The sequence below is a fragment of the Onychostoma macrolepis genome, chromosome 23 (assembly GCF_012432095.1).
Source record: "Onychostoma macrolepis isolate SWU-2019 chromosome 23, ASM1243209v1, whole genome shotgun sequence".
Taxonomy (NCBI): domain Eukaryota; kingdom Metazoa; phylum Chordata; class Actinopteri; order Cypriniformes; family Cyprinidae; genus Onychostoma; species Onychostoma macrolepis.
In genome coordinates, this window is record NC_081177.1 from 1,536,430 (window position 1) to 1,558,397 (window position 21,968).

The 21,968-nt window shown below is 34.5% G+C and overlaps 1 protein-coding gene across 1 annotated transcript; it reads left to right on the forward strand.

Moving 5' to 3' along the window:
* Positions 1–15,111: 15,111 nt before the first annotated feature.
* hmgb2b (high mobility group box 2b) lies at positions 15,112–21,466 on the forward strand. Its single transcript, XM_058762627.1, has 5 exons — positions 15,112–15,250; positions 18,438–18,625; positions 18,708–18,859; positions 20,849–21,023; positions 21,100–21,466. Exons 2-5 carry the CDS (start codon positions 18,476–18,478, stop codon positions 21,262–21,264), a joined length of 642 nt encoding a protein of 213 aa, XP_058618610.1. The 5' UTR covers positions 15,112–15,250; positions 18,438–18,475; the 3' UTR covers positions 21,265–21,466.
* Positions 21,467–21,968: the final 502 nt, after the last annotated feature.

The following is a 21,968-nucleotide window of genomic DNA, read 5'->3' on the forward strand; positions in this document are numbered from 1 at the left end:
AAACTGCACTAATACACACACACTTTTATATTACTATATTGCAATTACTATTAACGTATTTAAAAATTATAATAAAATCATATTTACAGTACGCACACGTGCGCGTGTGTTTAAATATATAAACACATTAGGTGCGAGCGAGAGTCCTCTTACTGGTTCTGTTCTCTTACTCTTGCTGGTTCTGGTTTAGTTGTTAATAAAAACAAATCATGCCAATTTCCATATATTTAGGTTTTCTTGACCAACATGATGTTTCTAGTATTCTTGGAGAGAAACAAATAAATAAACAACCAAACAAGCTCCATAAACTACAGTATCGTTCTGCGTCGGCTGGTTCTGAGCAGACACAGCTAAGGTGAAACTAAGTCAAGTTCAGTCTCTTAACTGTGTCCTTATGAGCATGAGACAGTGTGGACAGTAATATAAGGGACAGCAGGACAGCATCATTTAATATGTAAAAATGTACAACTTTCACTTTTTCATTTTTATACCTTCAGGATTGATCCATCTGTGGGTTAGTAAAACTAAAATGTCAAATTTTAAAGACATAGGAAACAAAAAAAAAAATGATACAAAATATTTTAAAGGTAAGTGGTTGCAAACAATTTATTTTAGCTACATATAAATAAAAAAAATGATGTTGAAAGTTAGTCAACTAAATTTGTTTATTTAAATGTAGCTAAAATAAATTGATTGCAACCACTTACCTTAAAAAAAGTTAGTAAATTCAATTTATTTATTTTTTTTTCAGTGTACGTGATATGGATCATTAGCCTAGTCAAAAACAATAACAATGCTATAGGAAAGCTCACGCTTGCTAATGCATTTCTGATATAAGTTGGATATTAAAGAATCATAATAGCATCAATTAAGAATCACATATGACCGGATAAACCAAAATTCTAATAAAACAAGACAAAAAATCCAATCCAGCTGTGGTTAATTCATAGAGGATTTTTCTTCAGGATTGGTTTAATGTGCTCTTACTGTTACTTTCAGTACATGTATATGAGACATGCTCTGTTCTAGTCTTTATACAGGCTATTGGAGCACATCTAAACTTGGTCAAAAAATTTATGATAATAAAAAAAGATTTTGTAAATTTTACCTTGTTTTGAAAAAAAAACACGTTAAGCATGCTTCATTTTATTTTTGCACCCCATAGAGACTGTATAATAATTTACACCAAAGTCAAAAATGTCTTGGCATCTCATCCTTCAGTCTTTAAAACAAAACAAATTCGCCCTGTGGGTTCAAAAAAACATCCTCAGAGCAAAAACAAAAGCAAAACAATATAAATCAGATTGATTGAGCCACTGAACTCTTTTCTCTTCGTGTTGTATTTGGTAGACGGTCCCTATCTTCATCCCTGTCTGGACTGGATGACTGTGTTTTTTCCTTCTTTAACATCTTGCTGCAGAAGCGCTGTTCACGTGTATCTCTAGTGATTTCTATGAGACATCCAGCACCGCAGGGAGGGAGGGACATTAACCCAAGAGCAGATCGTGAATATAAAACTCACATTTAGATCCTCTAGCTTTTACTTTCTATGCTTTTTGATTTCTCAATCCGGATTTGATCAAACTAAGGCATGGACATCAGGTGAGTTGATCATGTCAATTTTTGCAGGCTTGCATTAGGACTTGATTGTATTTTGTAATGACCTTTGCATGGAAAATATATAAAACAAAAGGATTCAGCCTGATTTTAGTAACGTTACAGATGTTACTTGCACCACGTAACTGCATCATCATCAGATGACTGAAAGATGTTCAGCTTTCTCCAATATGTAGAGTTCATAAATAATGCAAAAATACTGCTAAACGTGGAAATGTCATGTTGAAATGTATTACAGTATGTTACATTCAGTAGCCTAGATCCATAAATTATGAGTAATTGTGCACATGAATACATAAATAACATGTATTCGTGTAATAAATAAAAAAGTAACTGTAGTCTGACTACGAGTATTTTAAAATGTCATTTATAATACTTAATTTTTGGAATCTGTTAATTACAGTGATGGGCAGCAGCGTAGCTACAAGTAGTGACGCTACTAGTTTAATTACATTTCTCAGCAGCCTATCTGTAGGCCTATACATTTATATGGTAACACTATACAATAAGATTTCATTAATGTATTAACTAACAGCGAACAATGAACAATAGGCCTACATTTATTACAGTATTTATTCATCTTTGTTTTGGAAATACAGTCGTTCATTGGTAGTTCACTTTAGTTCACAGTGCATTAAACTAATGTCAACAAACACAACTTTTGATTTTAATAATGCATTAGTAAATGTTGAAATTAACATTAAGATTAATAAATGCTGCAGAAGTATTGTTCATTCTTAGTTCATGTTAACTACACTAGTTAGCTAATGTTAACTAATGAACCTTATTGTTAAGTGTTACCCTTTGTATCAATGTATCTGTACACACATAAAGCCACAATCACTGTAAAAAATGACCGTGATTTTAACGGTAAAAACTGTGAAAAAGCTACGGTAAAAACCTGTTAAATGGTTAACGGTAAGACAATTTTACGGTGAAATACCGCTTTTGGAAGTAAAAAAGAATGTAAAATTTACAGGGAAAAAACGTAAATTGACATTCCCAGAATTCCCTGCGTTGCATTTTGTTTGAATTTGATGTTTTTTCTTTGAAATAACTAGGTTTCTTCTCAGTTTTTTCTTATCAGTTATGTTTATTAGGGTTGTATGTTACATCTAATGTTGTTAAATTAATGTTTATTGCATATTTCAGTTTAATGAGTCTCACCATGATGGTGTTTAGTGCTTGTGTGAATGGCACTGTGCACCTTCTATATATGTTATTATTTAAAGCTGCTTGTGACGGGCTTTGGTTCATCATGTGACTCTCTCATCAACACCTGCATCTGGTGGCTATCAGTGTATTTCAAAGGTACAGGTTGGTATATTAACATTATATCAGTTAATGAAATTACAGTATTTAACTGTAAATTTAAGTTAAAAACGTAAAACTACCATATATTTTACGGTAGAATTCCGGCAACCACAGCTACCGTTTTTTTTTACCATACATTTTACGGAATTTTTTTTACAGTGTACTTCCAGCCAACAGTAAAAATTTATTTTGCCTATGTCGCACAATATGAGGTAAATCCAGCCCTGTACATGATACTGATTTTTGTTGACAAATTGGTTTGTAACAGTTGTTGAATAAACAGTTAACCTGGGGCCTGTACCATGAAGCCGGATTAGCTGGCTAGCCATGTAAGTTTCAGTTTAGTTTGCACCAATCCTGGGTTTTAGGTACCATGAAAGTGGCTTGGCTTTTAGCTGCGTACATTGCCATAATAACTTACACTCCGGGGCAGCTTATGTTCTGTGTTAGGGATCTCAAAGTGAAATTGGACCAATCAGATGTGAGCAAAGTGACACATGTCTGACAGAAAAAAGTCACTCCCCCAGTTTCTCTTCCTACAAATTAAAGGTCACTATAAAGTACCTTATTAAAAATACCTTGCAAATTACAATTCACATATGATTTATATAATTATAATATGATTTATATTATTATTAATCCATTACAAACAAGCAGTTTTAGTTTAACAATTATTATAAAGCATTTATTTTAAATGAACATTAATATATATATAGATAATATGTAATATAAATAAGTGGTAGAATCAATCAGAAGTGAATCACACTTGTTCTGTGTTGTGATTGGCTGTTCACCGCTGATGTCACACATTCATGTGCACGCACTCCACAAACTCAGGATCAAAGCCTGAGTTGACAAAGAAGGCTCACGATCAGCATCATGGTACCAATAAAGCCAGACTGGAGTGGTTTGGCTTTGTCAAGTCAAAACTAATCCTATAACTCTGAATTTGTTCATCTGCCATCATGGTACAGGCCCCTGGACTGACAGTTTTATTGAACACTGAGAGAGCATTGACTTGGTATGATGTTGGTTCAATATAAAAATGAATTTTTAAAAAATAGCTTAGATGTAGTAAACTACTTTTGCCATGTTGCTGTAGCTTAGCTTGCTACATTTCCCAGGGCTGTAGCTTTAGTTTAATGAAGAGTAACTGTTTGCTTAGCTCACTACATTTTCCAAGTAGCTTAACCAACACTGGTTAATTACTAGTAATCAGTTACTACCCAGCTCTGTTCATTAATATATAACATCCATACTAGCCTTTCACCTGCATAGGAAAATGGAGGTGAATACGAAGAATAAAAAGTATAATGAATACATTTATTACAATAAATTCATTCGGCGCAGGGCACAGTTAGAGGACCGTCTGACAGCGTATGTCAAGGACACACTCGAGTACATTGAGACCATAAGAGACTTCTGTGACCAGGAACAGAAATGGACCTCTGAGAGAAAGGCAGAGCTTGAGAAGATGAGAGACATCAGTGAAAATCAGGAGCAGAAGGAGCTCGACGCCGTCCTCAAAGACACATTAGAGGGTCTGAAGAAACTTGAGCCGTTCCTGGATGCGGTGGAGAAGCTAGCAGTGACCTCAAGCCATGTCTTCAGCGGACAGATCTTCCTTCTGTGGGGAGAGAGTCCTGAAAGAGTGCAGTCCGTCATCACAGATGCCAGAACAGATGCTCCTCTCCTCATCCACTTCAAACGAGATGCAGAAACCTTCTTCAGGCCTCTACTCGATAATGTGAACATCCTGATCTTTCAGCTTAACAACTACGTACTCGAAACTGAGCAACTTTGTAGGAGAGTAAGACGAAAGTGAGTTCTGATATTCCTGTTAAAAGTTACAATTCTGCCATCATTTAATCACCTTCATGTCATGTTAAAGTCGTATGACATTCTTTTATCCTGCTTGTTTTGGGGGTTTTTGCGATGAAAAGACTGAGGACTGGCATTATTGAACATTGAGGGGTGAATTCACTATAGAGTTACGCCAGTTTAGCACATGCTATTTCAGCGTCCGGGTTATTTTTTCACAAACCAGCCGCAATCCAACTTAACTCTTTCCCTGCCAAACACAGAATTATGGCAAACAGGTATGGCAGGGACAAGACAAAGAGTAATCGTAGGGCAAGCGTGGGTCGACAATCGGTGAACAGTATCCAATGGGGCAAGGCAGAGAGATAATCCAGGTACACGAGCTAGAATCCGAGAGAGGTGCAAACAGTGTCCAAACGGCAAGGCAAGGGTAAATCCAGGGAGCACAGGCTAGAAACAAACACAGGAAAAACAGGCAAGACTAAGACAACTCAGTGGGCTCCGTAGTAGCTATCGCTAGGAGAGGGATAAGTGCATACAATACTCAGCAGTGAGGGAGAGAAAGTCCATGGCTTAAATAGGGTGTGTGATCAGTGTGATCAGTGCAATCAGCTGTGTGTGCAATCAGTGCAATGGATGATGGGAAATGGAGTCCAGTGTGATGTGTGCTGTGAGAGTCAATGTGGTGAGCGAGTGACCTCTGGTGGTGAGTGAATGGAAGTTCATAGACCAGATTCGTGACAGGGATACTGATGATCTTTGCTTTGATAATATTACTGAATATGATCCTGAGTAGCATTTGATAAAAACATGATTCTCCCAGCTTTTTGCTCAAAATGTTGCTTTTTTATGAAACCTACATTTTAGTGTTTACTAATACTACCTACATTGAAGTGTTTAAAAAAAAAGAATACTTGAATAGAATAAAACTGATTTATTTTTTTAAGTAGAGACTCTTTATTTTGATGTATTGCATGTTCAGATATTCATACAATAAAATATTCTGAGGGCTATGAAATATTAGTGAAAATCATCAAAAATACTGCTGGCAACTTTTTTCAAAAACGCTGGCGGGGAAAGAGTTAAGCATGTGCCAAATGCATTGGAATAGCACTGTGCCATGAGTACTTCATTGACAACATGCGGATTTAAATGGAGTCGTACAGCAATATGGTGCTCAAGACAAGATTTGCACCAGATTTGATGTCAATGCATCAGACGGTGCAATGGGTCTTAAATATGGACGAGGATTAGGGCCAAGCTATAATAAATCGATCACAAGACCACTAAACGGCGCTGTGAGAAGTGTTTGCATTTGGAGCAGAGCTCTCTGATACAAACCACAGAATCCACGGAGATTTAAACAAGTTTAAAGGCAGATGAAACCGTGCTGCCATCCTCAACAACACTGACGCACAAAACAGGTGAAACACTGTGTGACAACAATCAGATAGAATACTTTTCAATCCACAAATTAATATTTACAATGGAGTTACTGTAGTAACACTAAACCTACCCAATTAATACGTTATTATTAAATTATTATTATGCCAGATGCTGTTTAACGCCATCCAACGAGATAAAATGAACATGACATGAGTGTGTTTATTCTCCGCATTTTAAATTTACTTTTTTTCTTGAAATTTAATGACTTTCTTCTCGTAATTTAACAAGTTTATTCTCAACATTTTATTAGCATTTTTTTCTCGAAATTTAACAAGCTTTTCTCTCTGAATTTACCAACTTTTTTCTCGTAATTTAACGAATTTATTTGCAAAATTTTATTCCGACTTTTTTCTCGAAATGTATTGAGTTTTTTCCTCAAAATTTAATGACTTTTTTCTAAATTTAATGAGTTTATTCTCAACATTTTATTTAGACTTTTTTTCTCTAAACTTACCAAAAAATTTTCTCGAAATTTAATGAATTTTTTCTCTGAATTTAACGAGTTTATTCTCAACATTTTATTTAGATTTTTTTCTCGAAATTCAACAAGCTTTTTTCTCTGAATTTACCAACTTTTATCTTGTAATTTAACGAATTTATTCGCAGCATTTTATTACGACTTTTTTCTCTGAATTTAACGAGTTTATTTTCAAAATGTATTTTGACATTTTTCTCAAAACTTAACGACTTTTATTATTGCTTGGCCCTAATCCTCCTCCGTATTTAGGGCACCATATTGAATGAACACAAATTTCTTGAGAGCTATGATGAAGGGTAAGATTTTACAACTTAAAGTTTGGTCTGTTTCTTACCCAAAGCAGCATCGTTTCACTTTTTTATCACAGATTTTTACTGAATACGATAATTAGATCAAAATAAATAATGTATAAACATTTTTCTCTTCATGTTTTCTCAACAGTTCAGTTTTGTGTGGAGACATCTATAAGTAAGTATATACATTCAAGGCTGAGATGAAAAACGGTGACGAGTCTTTGTTAATTACACTGCAATTCTTTACAGATGTAAAACAGTTCAACCTTCAGTGCGGCTCATTTTGAACACGAGTGAGAACGCCATGCATCAAATGCTTGATCATTTGAAGCAGTTTTGTGAAATCAGGTGAGACTTCAAGCTATTTTTAATCAGATGGTTTGATGAAAAGAAGCAGAGAGGTGGATTGCCAACTATAAGATCATCTCTGTCTTCTCTCTCCTTGTCCAGGAGGAACGAACACACCCGGCTGGCGTTCCTCTTTCAGGAAAATGCTCAGAAATTCATTGATGTGTTCAGTGAACGTCGCTCTAGAATGTGGCTGTTCCTGTCAGATCTGGAGGAGACGGCGGTTAAGCTGGACTCCATGAAGTTCAGGGGCAGTATATTCACTGTGACTAGTAGTTTAGTGGGGATTTTAGGGGGTGTCTTGTCTATTACTGGAATCATTCTTGCCCCGTTCACTGCAGGAGCATCATTGGCTTTCACTGTGGCAGGGGCAGTTGGGGGGGGCATTAGTGCAGCCAGTACCGTTGCTACAGAGATCACTGAAACGGCAATCAACAGTCACCATGAGCGCAATGCACAAAGTTATTTAAAGAGTTACAAGGATGATATGATAAAGATTGAAGACTGTTTGAAAGAAGCGGCCAACAGTGAAAGGCCTTTAGTTCAGCCTAGTGCAGATTATGCACCGATCGTGTTACACGGTGCTGGAGAAGTGTTGAAAGAGGCTGCAAACGTGGTGGATGCAGTTGCAGGGCATAAAAGTGAAAAAGTAGGCCTAACTAATGTAAAACTATCCGAGATCACTACGGAGGAATTAAATACGGCTCGTGGCACAAGTGTGGTAAGACTGTCTAAGACAGGGTCTGTATTCAAGCTCGCAAATATTTCTAAAGTTGTATCTGGCATCACAAATGTATTCTTTATTGGCCTGGATGGCTATTTCATTGTCAAAGAGAGTATAAGTCTTCACAACGGGAGCAAGAGCGAGGTCTCTAAGCTCATCCGCTCCAGAGCAGCTCTGTGGAAATCTGAGCTGGAGGCCTGGGAGAAAATACACGATTCCTTATGCATAGGAATAGAGACGATTAACGAGAGCCAGGATACTTTGGAGAAACCCTTTCTTCCTTAGTTCTATCATGACAACTCTAGGGAGATTTTAGCATGGTAATGGATATGACAATGTTAATATCGATACGGTGCTGTGAGTATTTAAGACATACTGCTGCTGCACAAATACCGTATTGTCCCGAATATAAGACGATGTTTTTTTCTTGGAAATACATCTGAAAAAACGCGGTCGTCTTATATTCGGGGTCTAGACTTTGACATGTCAGTAATACACCCACAACAATAGGTGGCGCCAAAAACGCATAAAACGAGTGTGCCATGAAATATGTAATATGTCGTGACTGTCATGTTAGTCTGATGGGACCAAACTTCCTCTGTAAGTGATTTTAAAACATAAGACTACACCCAGATTTGAAGACTACAATAAGATTTCACTTCTACTGATATAATACAATTTTGGTTGGCTACTATGTGATGGATAGCCTAAATGTTATATAATTCAGATGGGCTACCTGTTATTTCAATGGTATATCAAAAAGTGTATATTTTTCAATGTGATTGTTGGTATATTTTACCAGTATTTACCATACTTTCAAAACAAAAATTAAAATAGGAAAAATATGCAATTTGAAAATAATTTAAGAAAAAATGTGTTTTACAGAGAAAAACAAAAAAACAAAACAAGATTTGGTTTTCAAAAAGCCTTTTTCCAAAAGGTACATCTGGAAAAAGGGGGGTCGTCTTATATTCGGGACAATACGGTAGCATATAAAATAACCCCCCAACAAAGCTGGAACGAGAAGATAACAAAACAGCTATGTATGCCGCTGTCAGCATGAAAGAGTACTACTGCTATACAATAATATGCTTGAAATAATCCCTGTAAGGCAGAAGAGAGATGAAAAGATAAAACCCCCAGAACAAGCAGATCTATTGCCAAGACATATGTACTGCTGCGGCTCCGGAGAGCCGTGAGACCATGTGTTTGCTATCTATGTGACTATTGCTGTGTGTACCTGATCGGTTGACCAGATATCTTAAACTAGTGGCTTAAGCTAAGTGTGTTTCTGGGCTGGTGAAGTCCAGAGAAATTAACTAATAACTGTGTATCTGAGCCAATATAGCTCAGAAATGTGCACTGTGTGTGTCATTACAAACAAGCTGATAGATGAAGTACCTCACAGCAACCACCTGACTCAGGTTCACCTGAGCAAATAGTTTTAAATTTTGTCATTCAATAGTTTTCATAGTCATTGTCCTCTTACCTTTTTTTTTGCATTAATGTTCATCAGCGTTACTGCAAATGGAATTATACTTACTTTTAACCTATTAATAAGCTAACTACAGTGACTTTATTTTACTGCAGTCTCTGCTTTGCATGTCACTTTGCTGTAATATTATTCGCTACATTGCCATCTGATTTTACTGTACATCCTTCTGCTGTTTATATTAATTTACTCCTTACAAATATGTATACAAACACATATACCTCATGATGACTATTTTCCAGGAGTACAAACTTTTTTTTTTGTATTATATTTGCACTTATTGTATTGCACTAATGTAGAATCAGCCAACACATTTCAATGTGCCAATTGTCACTGACATTGTACATATGATAAATAAACTTGAAATTGAAAAACTGAATTGAAATTGAAGTACTAGAATTGCTATAAACGCACCTGAACAAACAAAATAAGTATGTGCATGAAATTATATTTATTAAAATGTTACATACACTGCTGCTCAAAAATTTGGGATCATTAAGATTTTTTTTAAAGAAGTTTGTTCTGCTCATCAAGGCTGTATCTATTTGATCAAAAATACAGAAAAAAACGGTTATTTCGTGAAATATTATTGCAATTTAAAATAACAGTTTTCTATTTTAATAAACTTTAAAATATAATTTATTTCTGTGACGCAGCTGTATTTTCAGCATCATTACTCCAGTCTTCAGTGTCACATGATCTTCAGAAATCATTCTAATATGCTGATTTATAATCGATGTTGAAACCATTGTGCTGCTTCATTTTTGGGGCTGTGATATATATATATATATAGATAGATATATAGATATATTTTAGGATTCTCTGATTAATAAAAAGTTTAAAAGAACAGCATTTATTTAAAAAGAAATTTTGTGTTACAATATACGATGCTATTCAAAAGTTTGGGGTCAGTAAATTTTTTTTTTTTTTTTTTAAGAATACTTTTATTCAGGAGGGATGTGTTAAATGAATAAAAAGTCATAGTAAAGACTTATATTGCTAGAAAAGATTTCTATTTTGAACAAATTCTGCTCTTTTTAACTTTATATTCATCAAAGAATCAAAGAAAAAAGTATCACGTTCCAAAAAACAATATGAAGCAGCACAACAGTTTCAACACTCATAATAAATCAGCATTTTAGAATGATTTTTTTTTCAGCGCTGCGTCACAGAAATAAATTCTATTTTAAAGTATATTAAAATAGGAAACCAATATTAGAAATTGCAATAAGATTTCACAATATTACTGTTTTTTCTGTATTTTTGATCGAATAAATACAGCTTCGATGAGCAGAAGATACTCCCTTAAAAACATTAAAAAATCTTACTGATCCCAAGCTTTTGAGCGGCAGTGTATAACGTGACACTCAAATCCAAAAGTAGTTTCAAGCAGGTATTCATTTATTTTATTCAGATGGTTTATTATTTTTGTGTAATCATATTTTTGCACAAGAACAATGTTCAACTCTCATCACTTGTTGTTGTTTTTTTGCACAGAACTGGTGTCTTAAATGATTGCGTCCATTATATCAATATAAATAGGCTACTCAATCATTTTTTTGACTGTGGAAATAAGAAAAAAAATTATAAAAATCAGGCACTGATAAACTGCAAAAAAAAAAAAAAAAAAAAAGAGAGATTTGTTTGAAAATGTCTCTCCCTGTATTCTATTCAAAAGTAAATTCTGTTTGCTATTTGTACCACTAGAGTTCACACTCTTACCAAGTTTTACAAATTAAATAAAAAGTGTGGAGAGTAAAATTGCTTGATTTATTCATTTTTTTATTATAATATGATTATTCCACTTTACAAATGTTTATATTCCTGGTGCAAAATTTCCATTCTTTGATCACAGAATACAAGTTGAAAATGCGAGGGCATCCCATCCTCTGGTCTTTAACACAAAACAAATGTACATTGTACAATTAAAATAATGTCCTTGGAGCAAGAAAAAAAACCCAGGAGCTCAGCAGCGCCACCTGATGCTTTGGAGAGTAACTGCAGGCTGCCAGATGAACAGCAGAAATATCAAACAACTTCAACAAGTCTGTTATTTTTTCAGCCCATCCAGCTGAACATAGGAATGGACAAAAAATATATACAAATTTACAAATGCAAACACATTAATTCCAGATCTGAAAGTTATATAAAAAATTATAAATAAATAAAACATAAATTGTGAAAAATACTTATTGCTGCATATTAAATAAGCTAAATGCATGATTTCTATTTTTGGTGGTGGCACAGGGGTCTTTAATAATACTTAACGTCCACTATACCCCTGCCATAATTATTATTATTATTATGCAAGTCAAGAAAGTGACAATATTTACATGTGTCAAATCCAGGAACTGCCATAATTCTGATATATTAACTTAATTGTTTTCACCGTTGAAAGATTAAATCAAGCACAGCACATTACCCGTGTTTCTGCATGAAAAATACTGAATTAACAGGTTTATCAGTTAAATTAAAAAGATAGTCCAAAACTACTATATCTTGACACAATTATTTATCTTTGAAACATCTAAGAATGATTTGATTTTTGGTCACAATTGTAGTGTAATACTCTTGTGTAAAACTACTATTCTACATCTCTACATTACACCAAATACAGCTACAAAAACAGCTTCTTGTATAGTTTTTCTTTTGATAAGAATCAAAAGTGTGTTAATTAAATCGATTAACTTAAATTAAAGTGACAACCATCATTAATATGTAAAGTGTGTTTATAAAGCATTTACAGACGTTCAGTGTGGAAGAGCTTAAAGAGGAGCAGCAACAATTTTTAATACATTTCATGTAATGTTTATTAAAATGACAGGATTTGTGCTAAATATATAGTCTAGGTCATGTATTAAGTTCATACATATTTTAATATGAACAACTATTATTAACAATATCTATGAAATTATACTTCTTCTTGCTGATGTCACACTGAAGCTGTGATTTTCATAGTCGTGCACCTTTAAGCTCATCTTACAATAATATGAAATCTTTAAAAATTACAGCACTGTAAAACCACAGACCAGCAATAAACTGTAGATTTATAATATTATGGATGTAAAAGTACAAGCCAGTAATGCCTGTGAAGTAATACGTTAGCGTAGCACACGATCTTATACAGCTAGTCAGCTAACTGTGTTCATCTGCGCTGTGTTGATAAAACTATCTTTTGAATCTAATGTCTAATGGTTATAATATGCAAAACATTAATCTCTTAACTTTACAATAAAATAAAGGCTTAAACGTCTAAATAATGCACATTTAAGGGGCTCCTTTTTTGGTGAAGGTTTTTAGTGTGCAATGATCTGATTAACTTGAAATTATAGGAGGTATATAGTAACAAACATATCAACTGGTTAAGACATCAAGTAGGATAATAAATATGTTTTTCTTTTTATAATCTGATCTCAAAAATGGAAGTGTGCTTAACGTTTACCCTAAATGATGGCTTTTAGTTCTTGTGGATTTAACTGATGTCTGAAAGCAAGCATGCAGCTTTTGTTAGAAAGTTTCAGTCAACCGTGTCATTATCGTCCTTCAGATGTAGTAAGTTTTTTCTATTTATTAAAGTCTAGTCAGCAAAAAAATAAATAATAATGCATTAAATATTTTGACATATTTTTAGATTTAAAACCCACAGCACAACATACTTATTCTGACCTGTATGTTTTAAAACATATAAAGAATAAGTGAGCATACTAAATTTGATTGCATTTTAAATTAGTAAAAAAATATTGCTGATAAATGGCCAAAATGGGATCTTGCTAAAGTTTAAAAATGTAAAATCAGAAATATTTGGGGTAAAATTGATTATTGAAGTAAATATGCCTGAAAAGATTGTTACACTGAATGACATTTTACTGGCTGTTTTCTATAAATCATGGTAAAAAAAAATTATAATATTTACTTTTTGCGCAGAAAAACATTAGGTGTAATTGATGTACATATAATTAGTAATAAAAAAATTAATCTTAACATAATTAGAAGGTATATAAACTGCACTAATACACACACACTTATATATTACTACATTGCAATTATTATTAACGTATTTCAAAGTATAATAAAACATTCACGTATACAGTACACACACGTGTGTGTTTAAATATATAAACATATCAGGATAAATTGATATTTTTCTAATTAAAAAGTGAGAGAAAGCTGAAGTAAAAGTACCGCTCTGCTGTGGTTTTTAAAGTGCTTTAGAAACTCCTCCATCCGTCTGGACACGAACACACTTCCGCTGTCGCTGTCACGTTTATATTTATTACAATATGAGCTCAAATATGAAATATTATTATCGCCGATCTGTGAGACGCGCGCACTGAACGATTCCGCTCTTCTTCTGCGCGTGTTTGTGTGTGACGTCACGAGCGCCGAGCGCGAGTCCTCTTACGCCGCCGAGCGGAGCGGAGGAGAATCACACCAATCTTCTTCTTCTTTTTGATGTTTTGGTGCATATTCCGCACCACATATTCTGATTTCAAGACCTCAGGAGAGAGAAATACAATTATCATACAATTTAGATTTTTCAAGAAATTTATAAGAGCTTCATGGGTTTTATAAGAACTATTTAATATACTCTGCAAAGTAAAATAATTTATGCCAGAATTCTTTAATTCCTTTTTTAAATTTTTTTTTTTTTAATGAAATATTTCACTTTCAAATGCCCTGCAATTTATCAACACAATTTTTCAGGAAGTCCACAATGATTACATGTTTTCCTATCCTCCAGAGTGATTTATTAAGAGCAGAGAGTCCAGTTCTCATCCTAGATCATATTACTATATCCTCCCTTCTATTCCCATAATAAGCAGTCCTTTGTTTGCTTTATCTCATCTCTCTTGTCACATTTTCCTAATAGAAATTTTAATTAAACTTTTGATTTCCAATTTACTTAATTGTACCTGTATATCAATATTCATATGCTTAAGAATCACACAAATCAAATTATTTTCGACCTTTATGCACAGAGTTTGCTGATTTGGGCATGGACAAAAGCAAAAGGATTTTTTTATTTTTTTTTTAAATTCCGTTGTATGGTTATGATTTTATATAATCTATTACTTTTAAGTAGATTAAAATTTATTTTATTATAATGAATAATCATAATAATTCATATTATAGTTTAAAAACAATTGTAATTCCCCTGTATGACTTTCATTGATGCTTATTTTCGCCACGGAATAAAAATATAAAAAGGCAACTGCACTTTTTTTTTTCTTTCTTTCTTTTTTTTTTCATCTAACAATTCGTATTTTTCGCAATTGCAAATTTATATTTCGTGAATGAAATTAATAATTGCGAGAAAAAAGTCCCAACAAGCGAGCAAAAGCGAATCGGTTAAAAAAAAAAACATTATACGATTCATGTGGTTTATATTGCAGTTGATATAATTATTTTAATGTCATTTGCATTATAATTATTAAATATCACAATAAATTGCATTGTATTTTATATTGTTATTATCGTTGGGAGTTGAGTTTACAAACATTCGAACCACACCAAGGGCTCCAGTCCGCCAATCAGCTCAGCGGATTCCTCTGTGCGCGCTCGCTGATTGGACGTCCCCGAACACGAGCAGAGCCAATCAGAAGCCGAGTCCAGGCTGCCTTCCGTTCTTCGCTTCACGCACGCGCAGCACAAGCGATCACGTGAGAGCCACAGTACTGAGGAGAGTCGTGCGTTGGTCTGCGGAGAATAAAGAACAGGTTTGTCGGATTTCAAAAACTATATTTTATATAATTGTAAACACGCGTTTGGTGATTTAACCGTACACGGTTGTGTAGTTGCGGACGCGCGATGTTAGCGCGAGCGCCATTTAAAACGGTTTTTGCTGGTTTACGTGAGGCCGCGCCGCACCGGATCGCAGTTAACGCGTTTTAACGAGGAATCGGTGCGATAACGGCGCTTTGCGGTCCGTTTCACGCGTGTATCGCGTTAATTTGTCGTTTCTGGAGGATATAACGTGCGTAGACGGAGAGATGGGGGAGGGTGGCGATGAGGGAATTAGGCGGGAAGGAAAAATGGAGGAATCTTTGTTCAACAAAAGCCTTCGCCCAACTACAAAAAAAGTGCTTTCAAAACCGAGAATAAACGCTTGAATTAGTGGGGTTTCTCTGAGTCGGAACTCGTTTATGTGTTCGTGCAATTCAATACAATCATTTTAATTCGTTTTTGGTGAATTGCAATCGCAGTTATATATTTAGAAACGTTAAAATTAAGTAATTTTCGAGTACTTAAGCGTTGTATTGTGTCGTGTTTGAGCTTTTAATGGCTGATATATTGCATTCATGTCGGAAGATGAATTATTTTATTTACATATTATTTGAAAACAAAACACTCTGAGATCAGCTGATTAACAAAACGATGCGCACTCTAGAGTGGGGGAGCTGTGACGTCACTCTGTAGGCGGAGCCGCTGTTAGCATGAAACTGGTTCCTCGACGGAAAGCCAATGGGATTTTTCCATAGGCTTTTGGATTATCGCAAAAAATAAGCTCTGTGTTAGATCATAGTTCATGAAACTTACATGATTTGTCCATCAAGATAATCTTAACAAAATAAATATAACTTTGGCGAATTTTGAAGCCTAAATAAAAGCGCCAGAACTTTAAAGCTAAACTTAGGCTATAAACGAACTACAGCAGCACGGTCGCGCGCCTTCAGCATCATCACGACCAGCGCGCTCCCGACAACTTTCTCAAACTTATTTTTAACATGTTCAGTGAAAAGGATTTACTCTGTATATGAGTTTTAATCCACGCTACATGAACCTTTTCATATAAACCGGAAATAAATACAAAACTAGAGACAAACTGAAATTAGTAATAAATAGTATAGTGAATAAATTTAATAATCTTAACTAAAGGACATTTGAAAACATGTATTTCTGTACGTTTCGAAATAAGGTGCATTAAAAGTCAATAAATCCTTGATTAATATGAATATATTAATAAAAAATGTATGCCCACATACTTTTCAATAAAATTCTAGTGCATTTAATCTATTAAATAACAGCAGAGTGAGCGAGTTTTTGGATATGGTAAGATTAAACTTATTTTAGTGAATAAAGTACCACATTTCAGCTATCGTTTTGTTAGGATTGGTACACAAAATGTTATTTTATCCTTGCTTCTAGGAAATCCTCAGTCTATACGTTTTCTAACAGCTTCTTGTGGCCGTAAACATTTAATTTTAACATGGTTTTAAGCACTATGCATCGTTAAAGTTTAATTTTCGCCGTGACCGAGCTGGTAAATGTGGTGTTTACATGAAATAATCATGAGTTTATCTTATGGTCTGAATCCAGAGTCTCCGCATCAGTGAGCGATAAACTTGTTGCGTTTCGGGTCAAAGCAAAAAAAAAAAACATTGTCGAACAACAATATAAAATGTGGGAAACTATTCATTGGTTATTCTACAATTAATTGTACTATAAATTATACTACAACTGGAAAATACTGTAAATTAGGGCTGGACTATATGGCCAAAATTTATATCACGATATATTTCTTAATTTCGGTCGATATGAACACTATTTAAAAAAAAAAAAAAAAAAAGCCTCATTAAAAACTGCCAAGAATGCCCACAACAGATGTCTGTACCTACAAACTTATGAAAAATGAATTTGCCAAGTCTATGAACTCCTCCTATAAAACTATATAATATTTTAGGAGGGGGGAAAAAAGCACAAATAAATTAATGTTCACCTTTTATTTGTATTTAGCCTTCATACAAACAAGAAATGTGAAATCACTGTCAAATAAACATCTCAGACTCACCTTATTAATATCTTTAACTTCAAACTATAGGCTAACATACACTACCAGGCATTTATTTGATCCAAAATACAGCAAAAACGGTAACATTTTGAAATATTTACCATTTAAAATAACTGTTTTCTATTTGAAAATATTTTAAAATGCAAGTTATTCCTATGATTTCTAAGCTGAATTTTTAGCATCATTTCTCCAGTCACATGATCCTTCAGAAATCATTCTAATATTCTGATTTGCTGATTTGGAGTAAAATCTGATCTCTGCCAGTAGGAGGCGCTCTGAGAGCGGCAGAACTAGCGGTTTCCCCGGTAACAGCTGTAATCTAAGCAGCTCCGCTCATGAACGCTACTTTATCAGATAAAATTAAAATAACATCAAAACTATTCTGAAGACAGTATGTTCCCTTCAGAGATACATTCATATAAATCACCCGCTTTTTGAAACGTGCAGTGCTCATGTTTATTCAACGAAGTCAAATGCCACAAATAAACCAATGTATGGGAAACACTGGTAATGTATATCGGAAATGTTAAAAAATCATATCACCGTTATTGAGAAATTATATCGCGATGCATATTGAATTATTGTCCAGCCCTACTGTAAATTGATAAACTGTTCGGCGTGATGACGTTGAATGTCTCCGACAGCATCTGTAGTCCCATTTAGCAACTTGTTAGCAACCATCAAAAAATCAGGAGTGGGGTGTAACTGGTGTGTTTTATGTCGCAGAATAAAACGTGAAAGTATCTTAAGCTCGTGTGAACCACGGACCTTAATTAAGGGATTTAACCAAAATCCCATTCAAAAAACCCATTGACTAAAATTAAGTGCTAAAATACTAACTCGCTTTAACCTACAAACAGACATCATAGTTCCCCCACTCTATTAATCACACACACATATTATATATGTTTCAAACATTTTCTGTATACATTTTGTTTAATGTATAAAATTGTTTAATGTACTTATTCATATATTTGTTTATATATGCACATACGAAACATTAAAATATACAAATATGTAATTAACTAAAATTTGAAGTAACTGTGTGCAAATGTTTTAAGTGTGTGTATGCACGCATTGTTTTTTAACACGTGTATCTGGTTGTGTGTTGTCAGGTTTGAGTGTGTGTGGTGATTTCTGTCAGGTGATCAACATGGTGAAAGGAGACGTGAACAAACCCAAGGGCAAGACATCTGCGTACGCGTACTTCGTGCAGACGTATCGCGATGAGCATAAGCGCAAGAGTCCCGACGTTCCCGTCAACTTCTCCGAGTTCTCCAAGAAGTGCTCTGTGCAGTGGAAGGTGAGTGACCGTCACACTGATGATGATGATGATGATGAAGATGAAGGTGCCGTCACTAACCGCTGCTCTTCTGTCCCTCCAGTCCCTGACCGCTTCAGAGAAGACCAAGTTTGAAGACATGGCCAAAGTGGATAAAGTTCGCTACGACAAGGAGATGAAGAATTATGTGCCGCCCAAAGGCGTCGGCAAGATGAGCAGGAAGAAGAAAGACCCGAACGCCCCAAAACGCCCGCCGTAAGTCTCACACACACATCAGTCTACAGCTCAAAGAGTTTAACATCTTCATCATATATATATATATATATTAGTGCTGTTGATCGATTTAAAAAAAAAAAAACCTTATTAATCTCACATTTTTTCCTGAAATTAATTGCGATTAATCCCACCTAACATTTAACTTTTTAAATATACTTCTATATTACAATAATTCCACATTCAAATTTTAAATTAATGTACAAACAACACATTTTTACTATTTGTTTAACGGCTTCTTTTTTTATGACTGGACTTCAGTATCACTGAGACAAAGTAATACTGATTTCCCTGTAAAAAAATGTTCCCCTAATATTTAACCATTGACTGTAGCCATTAAACATTACATTATAATTTGAGCTATCAATTTTAACATTTAGTAGACTTAACTTCTAATTTAAGTGAACTTAAAACAGTCTTCACCTAAACCCATTATAATAAATGTCATGTTTATCTGCCTGTGCCCTTCAGCAGAAATATACAGAAATTGAATCAAGTTATCAAACACTAAATTCTAAACTAAATACAGATAAATACTTACAGCTATATAAAAGTTATAGATTTCCTTTTTTTTTTTCTTTTGTTCTTGATGAACAGTCATCACGGCAGCTGGTTATTAGGTTGTTTTGGCTGTGACGCAGATCTGACACGCATCGTGTTTTCACTCAACACACTTACTTATTCTGACCCATTTCAGTCTCTTCTAATGAGCTGACGAGTTGAATCGGGTGTGTTAGATGAGGGAGACGTTCTTAATGTAACTCATATATAACATTACATGCACACACAGTTTTAAGGCAGCTTTAATCGCCTTTTTGGTAACTTCATGCCTTAACTGACCATGAACAGTAGTTTTTCACACTTTGATAAGAATTGATACAGGCTACAGCGCGCGTCTGAAACGTCTCCGGATTGATGTGATCGTAAAGACGTTCTGCGACTGAATAAATGCACTTTTCGTTTAAATTAACGATTGATTAATCGCTAACCTTAATACTGTGAAATGTGTCTATTGCAGTGGCATATATTCACCGGCAGATGTGCATATGCCACTCAAAACGCAGGCTTTCTCCGAATTAAAGGGGTTTTAGTCTAAATAAAAGGTTAGTTGCAGGACTGTAAAATGAATAGATGCTGTTCGATAACTGTACATTTAAATCCATGCACGGCTTTGTTCTGTTCTGCCGGTTGGTCACGAGTTTCCAGGAATTTTACAATATTTATTGTTTCTTTTCCCAAATCCTCGTCCGTCTCACCCTCTAATTTTGCAGGTTTATTTGATTGTCGTTCACTTTTAATCAGTTTTCGCATCTCTTACTGTGGTAAACATGCGAGGAAATGAAAGATTTCATGACCATGAATTAAGAATTATTTCCTATGACTTAATTCCTTCCCCTTAATCCCTTAGAAACAAACTAAATTACTAATTATAGCCTAAGCCTATATAGCTCATATATATCTCTGTCCTGCTCGTGTCCCACAGCCCTGTCAATATATATAAGTATATTATATTTTATTGGGAAAAGTAAAAAAACTGGTTTGAACATCTAGTGTCATTAAAAAAAATACTGAAATAAAATTCATGGTAGATAAATGTACTTATAAAATATAATTATAATGTATATAATATATAAAATTTTAACTTTATACATAATATATCCAATATATTTACTTTGTATTTGTATTTTACAAATTGCAATATTTCTGTTGTGTAAAATTGCTTTGAATTTTTGAATTTAATAATAAATATTAGGAATTTAAGACTTTCACTCTTAAAAATGTACATTATAGGATTCATGTGGTGTATATTACAGTTTATATAAGTTATGTTTGTTTTTATGTGTATGTATATAAATTGACCATTTTGACTGGTTTTGTGGTCCAATGGTTTTTTTTCACATTTCTGGTCTAATAATTTCTGTCATGCATAACTGCAGATGTGAGTGATTTTAACGGTTTTCCTCTGCGCAGATCTGCGTTCTTCGTCTTTTGCTCTGAGTTCCGGCCAACGGTGAAGAGCGAGAACCCGAGTCTGTCCATCGGAGAGACTGCGAAGAAGCTGGGCGAGTTGTGGTCAAAGCAGAGCATCAAAGATCGCGTGCCGTTCGAGCAGAAAGCCATGAAACTGCGTGAGAAATACGAGAAGGTGAGTCGTGGATCCACATTCATGTTTATGTGATGGTGTGGGCGTGGCCTGAGTCTGACTGCTCTGTGATTGGCAGGAGGTGGCGGCGTACCGCGCAGGAGGCGCAGCCTCTAAGAGGGCACCGGGCCGACCAACGGGTTCAACTAAAAAGGCCCAGGCTGACGACGATGGTGATGACGATGATGAAGATGAGGACGAGGATGAGGAAGATGATGATGAGGATGATGATGATGACGAGTAGAGTGTTTCACTGATGTGAGACGGCGGAGGGTTATCTTGAGTTTTTCTTTATGTACATGTTTAACGACTCCAGCAATAACGCAAGTGTTCTGTTCTGTTTTTTTGTTTGGGTTTTTTTAGATTTCTTTTTATTTTTGTACACATTTAGCTGTTGATTCAAAAGTGTAGAGGTGCTTTTTTTATAATAAATTTTTAAAAGTTCAGATATTGTGCGTTTGCTGTGGTCTTTCTGATTTAACTGAATGTTTGATGGTTTTACTGTATATTACAAAAGGAAATAAATTGCATTTCAAAAATAATTTGGCCTCCATCCAAGAATTTTCAACAGAGATTCATTATTTTTCAGGATGTTTGACCATTTCTACCTAACTTGATCTGTGACATTTTACACAGTAACACAAGTGTGTGTGTGTGTGTGTGTGTGTATATACACACAATATATATTGCAAAGATTGTTGTGGAAATTTTTACAGTACTTGTTTTATTTTCATATGAAAATGTTATAAATTGAAGAAAAACTGGTTTGAACACCCATTATCTCATGGAAAGTGACTAGGAAAAAAAAAAAAATATATATACATACAGTTGTGCTCAATTATTCATACCCTTGGTAAATATCAAAGAAGGCTGTGAAAATAATGTTTATCCATTTAATCTTTCATTTAAATATTGCAGGTTTTACATTAAATTTATTGAAGATGTTAT

Excerpts from the sequence above, each read along its gene's own strand:
- hmgb2b (XM_058762627.1), top strand. The coding sequence starts at position 18,476 with ATGGTGAAAGGAGACGTGAACAAACCCAAGGGCAAGACATCTGCGTAC. Across the intron at positions 18,626-18,707 it reads AGTGCTCTGTGCAGTGGAAG|TCCCTGACCGCTTCAGAGAA; the intron begins GTGAGTGACCGT and ends CTGTCCCTCCAG. Across the intron at positions 21,024-21,099 it reads TGCGTGAGAAATACGAGAAG|GAGGTGGCGGCGTACCGCGC; the intron begins GTGAGTCGTGGA and ends TGTGATTGGCAG.